The sequence below is a fragment of the Corvus kubaryi genome, unplaced genomic scaffold (genome assembly GCF_017639235.1).
Source record: "Corvus kubaryi isolate FWS band 111438036 unplaced genomic scaffold, C.kubaryi_AGA036_p1.0 37260, whole genome shotgun sequence".
NCBI lineage: Eukaryota > Metazoa > Chordata > Aves > Passeriformes > Corvidae > Corvus > Corvus kubaryi.
In genome coordinates this window covers 6,482,425-6,490,482 of record NW_024581077.1, presented here as the reverse complement: position 1 = coordinate 6,490,482, position 8,058 = coordinate 6,482,425, and the positions used below count along the sequence as shown (strand labels likewise).

The 8,058-nt window shown below is 47.1% G+C and overlaps 1 protein-coding gene across 2 annotated transcripts in view; it reads right to left on the bottom strand.

Annotated features, from left to right (window-relative positions):
- Window positions 1-961: 961 nt before the first annotated feature.
- GAB2 (GRB2 associated binding protein 2) overlaps window positions 962-8,058 on the bottom strand; it is a 93,827-nt gene continuing 86,730 nt past the window's right edge. For both annotated transcript variants that reach the window (XM_042024167.1, XM_042024168.1), the window contains exon 10: window positions 962-7,664. In XM_042024167.1, coding sequence (XP_041880101.1) covers window positions 7,521-7,664 — 144 coding nt within the window. In that variant the 3' untranslated portion in view covers window positions 962-7,520. The remainder of the gene's footprint in view (window positions 7,665-8,058) is intronic.

The window sequence follows — 8,058 nt, the reverse complement described above, 5'->3', positions numbered from 1 at the left end:
TGTTGACTATAGCTCTTCCAGTGTGGCCATACAGCCAATTCCTTATCCATCTAATGGTCCATCCCTCCATCAAACCAGTATCTCTCCAATTCAGAGGTTAAGAATGTCATAAGGGACCATATTAAAGGCCTTACAGAAGTCTAGTATAGTATGAGTTTGGTGTACTGCTATCTGTGCTACACCAATTGTAGTATACACTATATTAATACTAGTGTTAGTAATGCCAGTGATCTTTGCATATGGCATATTGATAAAGTATATGCTATATTATATGTGAAAGTATGGCTCATTTTGTCTGTCACACATGCCTCGGGTCAAGGAGAGCCCATAGGGGAGTCCTCAGCTCTTGGTTTGGGTTTCCATGTGTGCTGCAGATGTGAGATGATGCTACTCTTGTCTAAAACAGGACCTGTGCCTAGGGAGGTGTATTTTCCCGGTTGTGTTTTTTTTGTTTAAAAAAAAAAGTCTTAAAGGGAGGGTTGAACTTCAACTCTGGAGAAAAAGATTTGTCCTTGTGCTGAGGTTCTCTGGGTGATTTGGTGTCCTGAGCTAAGGCTCATAGGTGCTGAGCTGCTGATGGGTGAGGAAGGCAGCATTTGTCCTCACCCTGCATGCAGCAGAGCACAGATACAGGGTATGAAGTTCAATTTAGCATTGAAAAATACGTGGCTTGGGTTCTGGTATCAGGAAAAAGCCTAGCTACATCCTAAAGGCCCTTGTTACCTATACAGGACATTTGAAGCTGTAGGAGACACTTGGTAACATGCTGAGAAGATGCTCTGAAAGCTTTAAAGGTGCTACATAATCAAACTTGATCTGCTCATTAATTTCCCCCTTTTTCCCTTGCTCTGCATCCATGCTGGGAATCACCAGGGAGAGATGTCTTTTTATTATCATTGTTTTATTTTCCTGTTGCTTTTCTGTTGCATATACAGTACTTAAAAATGAGATCACCTTCACATCAGGCATGTACCATGTTTATTAACAGCAAAAAAAGTATTATCTAGGCTTCACTCAAGACCGATTTACAGGATAAATAATTGTTTCAAATTACTTTAAAAAAAACCAAACAACAACCCCCCAAAGAATAAATTAATAACTTAAGTGATTAGCTGTCCACAGTGATTTGAAAACTTAATAACCATTCAAACAGTGACACCACAAGAAGACACATACTGTACAGTTTGCCACAGATTACTCTTGTCCTTCCTTCTACAAATGGAAATCAAAAAATTAAAAATACTCCTCTTTAAGAACAGTCATAGGCTTTGAAACACACAAAACATCCCTGCGCATCGGCTGCTGGTGCAACAGCTTCACAGCCGGGGCTCTGACCCCTCCTCGCAGCAGGTTAAGAAACAAATGGAGAAAACTACCCTAATCTGGGTCTGATCCCACACAATGATGCCCAAAGTCAGTGGGGACATGTTGACTTTGCCAAGGGCTGGGTTGAGTGGGACATAACTACTCTAAAGGTTTGGTCCTAACCCTACGAGATTCATCGACAGGCTCCCCGTGGAGCCAGGGTCCTGCTCCCTTCCCCTCTCTGCAACGTGGTTCAACCACCATGTCCAAACTGCTCTCAAAAAAAAACGTGGTATTTTCAGGGTCGATGTGGCAGCAGAACGCTGAAAACTGTGCAAATGGCATTTCCCCCACCCCCCTCATTAAGGAGAAAATCCTGCCAAGTTTTTTTCCACCTTGGTAATTAAGGACGAAGGGGTTTTTAATGAGTTTTGCCGAGCGGGATGTGCAGTGCCATGTATGATGCTGGGCGTGACAACAGGGTAAGCACCACATGCTGCCCAGCCATTGCCTGCAGACTCAAAACAGCTCTTTGCACTATTAGATGGCAATTAATTACACCTCATGACACAGCTGTGAGGTGGGGAAATAAGTACTAAAAACCTTCATTTTACAAGCTGGAGAAAAAGCAGGATGCAGAGTTCACGTGAACCCTCTCATCCCACATGAAGATACAGTGTGGTGTCACCCAGAGACTGATAATAAAAATGATGGTTTCTTATCTCCTGGTCTTGGGGCAAACCTCTCCCATATAGTGAACCCACTGGCCTAGAAATGAACCCATTATATGCTAGCAATGGGCTATATCAAAAATGAAGAGCCTGCTGATTGGGAGCAAGTCTGTTGAGAAGCTTTTTTAGCTAAAGAGATGGAGCCATGTGGCCCAGCTTCTGTTTCAGATGTTACTGGCTGGTGTTAAAACTTGAACACCACGTGCCAGGGCCAGCTGGCCGTGGGCTGGCAGGGGACAGCTGTATTGTGACACCTTGCTACATATCAACTCTTCCCCAGAGTAAACCCTAAATCAGCAACCTGATCAACAGTACAACACTAGGAGTTGTGAACAAAGAGATGAAATTGTGGCTACAATGATGAGACATTAAGGACAGGCTGATGGAGGGATGAACTGCTCCAGGCCAAGGAGGAATCATGATCAAAAGGTGCACGCCTCGACCTGCAAGAGCCTCATTAACAGCTGCAAGATCATTGTGTACACGTGGGAAGGTTGGGCAAAGAGAGGCACTCAGACTCATCAGAGGCCCCTACATTGGCTTGTTGGCCCTTGTGATTTGATGCTGGACTGATTTTCTTGATGGCTCTTTGATGGCCTTGTGTGTTCTCTGGCTGGTGCCAGGGTTAGGCTTTGCTCTTCCCCCTCCTGTTACAGCTAGGACTTCTCCATAATCGCAGCCCCACTGCCTCCCTCTCATCTAGACAGCATCCCTCCAATGGGACACACAGTGTGGGTGTCAGCTTTTACATGGAACGGAACTTTAACATCACCAGGTGGGAAAACACTAACACAATGCAAGCATGACTTGAGAAAACCATCCTTTTACTTGCCTCCTAGGCCAGAAAGATCAGACAGGATCTGGGAACTATTTTAACATCTTCTGTAAGACCTGGACATGGCTGTACCCTGCCCCCCTAAGGAGCCATGATCATTGGATAGCCAAAACAAGCCAACTCTTCCTGGTATGCCAGGGTGTGCAGGTGGCATGGGGCTGCTGAGAGCTCTGGATCTAGCCTAACAAATTTACAGGTTCAAGCTGTCTCCCAGTTGCTATAACTGTGTGTCCGTGTCCTGGATGACTTGTGCTGGGCCAGCCAGCCCTCTCTCAGGTGCAAGGGATGGCCCAGTATGGATTAGGTCCTCTCACTGGGGAGTATGAACTTAGGGGTTGAGCTTTGTGCCTTGCCACTTGGCTTCAAGGCCAGAGAAGTGGCCCTGTCCCTGTTTTGGATGTTACAGGGCTCTAAGCAACCCCTTGGGCCCCTTCCCTCACATGGAGGAGTCTCCACTCAACCCCGGCAGCACAGGGTCTCAGTGTGGAAGAGATGCTCCAAGCAGGGTCAGCTATGGGGTTGACCTAGACTGGTCTTGAAAAGCTCCAAGGATGAACCTCACGGGACAACCCTGTGAAACCATGGCACTGCTGTCCCATGAACAGCTCACAGGAGCCCCTCAGCAAAGTGTCTTCCAGCACGTCCTCGTCCCCACACATTTCTTGTAGGGTTTCTCCTGCCCAGCTCAGAGCTCAGTGAATGGACCAAGGATCCCCCAATGCCAGACCACAGGCCTCACATTGTCAGGCAGGATGACCTCCTTGAAGGTGAAATGCCCAAGAGTGGTGGAAGCTCCCCTCCCACCAGTGCATGACTTTACTGAGCATTCCACAACCCACAAATCTCTGCATATCGAGACTCAGGCCAAAGGAGCACATGGTGAGGACCAAGACCCAAACCTTACTGGCAAACTCCCCTGCCTTCTCTTGTCCCAACCTCATGGGTCCTATCTCACCCTTGCCAGTGGCTGGTGGCCCAGAGTTCAAATCCATCCCAGTTAGCCCCCAGACAAGCCAAGCCTTCCCTACCTTTTGGTTCCAATTCTGCATTTGGCCCTGTCTGCCAGACCCTCAGCTTTGCCCTGGCACAGTCTGTGCTCACACATTATTTTCTTTTGCCAACTTGAGACTAAGCCTAAGCCTGGCACCCATTTAGAGCTGGAAATGTATTTCCCATTGAACACTCAAATGCCAGTTCAGAGCAAGTCAGCTCCAAGGCAGCTCACACATCTCACCAGACAGAGGAACGGTGAGCAGCACTTGCACACTCACAGCAAGGGATACACACTTTTGGAGACTTTTGCCTTTAAAACCAGCTGCTTAGTCATTTTCAAGCTTGGGGAAAGCTTTGAGCCATGGACCCGGTGCTTCATAAAACTAAATATTGAGGTCATGATGCTTGTCCCACAGACAACCCTTCTCCATGCGCACACACACGTGCAAGCACATCCCTTTTCTAAATCAAACCATAGAGCTGTAGAGCAGGCTCTGATGTGAAGGCTCAAGCCAGTTTAATTGCAATTAAAATGAATAATTTGCAATGTTCTCAGTTTCCTTAAATAACTATTTCCAACAAAGGAGTCTGTCATACTTGAGAATTCAAGTATAAAGTGGATGTGATAAACTCAATGCCTTCAGGACAAAGTTCTTGGCAGTCTGTGTAATTAAAGCAGCTGCTTTTCAATATGGTTTAAGACTAAATACTGCACAAACATTAATCACCAGGGACTGCTGTAATCAGCTCAGCAGTCGTCATGGGTGACTATTTCCACTGAAGCCATTGATTACTTAATGCTTTCAGGAGGGGTTGATACAGTCATGTCTACATGGCACAGAGTCTGTGAGCTTCTCCTTAGTTTGGTGGTGTTGTTTGCTTGGTGCTTTGCAGGGGAAAAGATAGAGGAATGTATCTGTTTCGGTGAAAACACAGACTCCACTGCAAAGCAGAGAGGGAGCAGCAACCAGCAGTTGGTAAGTAGCTACTTTTGGGCTGCTTTGGTCCTTGGTTTGCTAATTGCAATGGACCAGTTACTGGGGATGCTCATGAGAGCAAATTATCAAAACACAATGTCTGAGCCTGGGAAAAGAGCTATCCCATGCCCATGCTTGCCCCATGAACAAAGACATTTGTGAAAAGTGGAAAAAAAGGACTAGTTTCTCCAGTACCACAAAAGGCTTTTCCAGTCTTAATTAACACCTTGGGTTAACTGTGGGAGTGGGCACTGGATGCACCTTGTCCCAGTGCAGAAGCACAGGGCACCCACTCAGCAAATTGCATTCAAACCCACTGTGTTCTTTCTCAAGCCACTAAAGCTAACAGCTTAAGAAGAAATAGGAAAAAATCAGCTTCCCAGTTGAGTGACATTCTTTTTTGTGGGGATGGGGAGCCCTCTCCCAGCTGGGTGAATGCACACTTCAGTGGGCTCTGGATCAGGCCCAATGTTTAGTCTCCCCTGAGATGAAGAGATGAAAGGGGCAATAGAAGCATGAAGTACTGCATTCTTGTCTTCATTTCGTCATCTCACCAGGCAAGTGTGCAAGCCCCCAGCAGGGGGCAATGGCCCTGGCAGGCTGTAACACACCCCCTGACCTTCGGAAAGAATCTGACTGTGCTAAATCTTCCCCTCTGGGGCTTTGGGTTTTTTTCCCCTTCTAGTAATTACTATTTTTAGCATAAACATTAGGCTATTTTCTTCACTGGTTCTGTAAAAGTCCAACACTTCAATGTCTTAACAGGGTTGCCAGAGCTTTTCCATTAACATCCTTCCCTTTCATGGCATGCGAGAAGAAAATACAAAATGGTGTTGGAAGTCCAAGATTATTTTACCAGCACACAGCAGCACACAGCCCTTAAGGGACTGGTATCCCATCCCCATGTGGGTCACATCTGGCCCTTTCCAAACTCAGACCAAGATTAAACAAATGTGTTAATGCTTAAGCATTAATAATCAATACAACTTGGTGGTGTTGGTGGAACACAGAGCCCATGGCATTGGGAGGGGTTCAGCTTGCAGAAAGAATAGCTCCAGCTCTTTAATAAATATTATTACCTAATCTTTCTAATGTCTCCTTCATTTGGCTCTTGGTTTGTGGTCAGCCTGTTTATTCGTGTCAGCGCTTGCTGTCTGGCAATCAGGCTCCTCCATGGCAATCATTAGTTCTTCCTGTTTTCATGAGATCATGAATTATTATCTCTGCATTAAACTCTCTCGTCCTTCTCTCTGTGCTCAGCAGCTGTCTGGGAAGTGATCCCAAGGCCTGGATGTGTTAAGGATGCTGGCAAGGGACAACAGCAGACTCTCACCCATAATTAGAGCCTAGGGTCATTAATGTCAGCAAGCCCCACTTCTGTGTTGAAGAGACATTGCTGAAGATGAGGGGAAAACAGTTCAGCATCCTTTTGCACCCTCCACAAACCAACCACAATGCTACATTAAAGCTCATACTGAAACTCCTTGCCCTGACTCTCCTGACCAGCCTCTTCCCAAGCCTATGACCTCACCATCAACCAACATTTCAATTACTCCTCTTCTTTCTTCCAAGAGACATTCCACCAGACTTCCTCACCCAAGACCAACCTCTGCAGTACAGCACCTGCCTTCCCCCAGTCCTCGCAGCAGCCTTCCACTCCCTTCTTGTCACTCATCCTTATGCCATTCCACATACACAAAGTCTCCAGAGCCTCCCTGCCCGCCTCATACTCAACCACGGAGCTTCTCATGATGGCCATGATGTAGGACTCTCACTCTATGGGCTTCTTTTGGTGCCATAAAAGGCAAATTTTGGTTTTTAGGGTCAGATTCACAGGAATTGGTTTCAGATAGGGGGTGGGTCAGTGCTTATATTCTACCTTCCAAAGCCAATCCCTCCAGCCCCTTCCAAAGCCCATCTCTCCTGCCCACTGACTTTGAGACGGGAATATAAACAGAAGACACCCCAATAAACTCATGTGAGCATGTGCTGGCGTTTATGTGTGTGTACAATGGGGCAAGTCCTGGGCTCCTCACTCAGCTCAGGATGGTGTGGATGCTTGTCAAGCTCCGGAAGGGTAACAACCCCAACCAAAACCACGGGGGCTGTCCAGCCAGGAGGAGAACAGCCCTCAGAGGTTTTGAGTATATTATTTACAAGAGACGGGACAACAAAAGTGATTTCAAAAGGAATGGTCCTTGCTCAGTTTTGGGACTGGGAGGAGAGGACAACCATAAGGAGTTGAGAATCAGAGCTGGGGAATGATATCCTATGGGAGATGCTGCAAACCTGTGTGGCGTGGTTTGGGGTACAGTATGGAAGAAGATGGGGAGAGATGATGCAGTGTTAGCACGTACAAGGTGGCTTTAATAGCTGTAAGCAAAGGATGTGTAGGCTGAAACCTGGTATTGCTAAGTCAAAGTTCCTGGATAAGTGCATCCAGCAGCTAAAGCACAAACCTAGCCACCGAACATAGTTGGTCTTCATCACTGGCAAACAGTATCTGCCAAGTCTTCCCCTGAAATTAAGTTTTGTTTTAAGAGAAAAAAAACAATGACACCCCCTCCCCTCCACAGACAAGTCTTAGAAATCCAGCCCAAGTGGATCTGGCAGCCCAGCGGGGCTGCAGCTGGGGAAAACCAACAGGACATTTGCCTGTTTCGCTGCCTGCCCCAGGCACTACTGCTTCGTGCTCTTGGCAGGCTCCGAGGACTGCCGCACATCAGTCCACTCCTGCATGGTGCTCTGCAGCGCCTGCGTCTTCTCCTTGTCCACTTGCACGTAATCAACCTTCTCATCTGAGGCGACCGACGAGGTGGAGGGCTGTGGGGAGGAGAAACAGCGCACCGTCTGGTCACTCATCAGCTCCCTGCTCTTCCCTCTCGCTCCTTTCTGCAGCAGCACCGTGGCTGCCACAAGTCCACCAGCACCATTCCCGCTTTCTTGCAGACTCCACAGCTCAACACCCTCCCTTCTAGCCTCCCAAAGAGACTTGGATGAAGGATTTCAATCTGCTCTGCCTCTTGCTGAGAGCATAGAAACAGCATGTGGGTCTCTACCTTCTCACAAACTTTGGGACACAGATGTTTGGTTGTAATTGTGCTCTCTAATTGTGATATTGTGAGTTCAGCCTTGCATCTTGCTCATTTTCCTGTAAAGAACTCCAGAACTCTTGGAGATACAAATAAAAATCCCAGCTCCATCCCTTCTAGCTGTG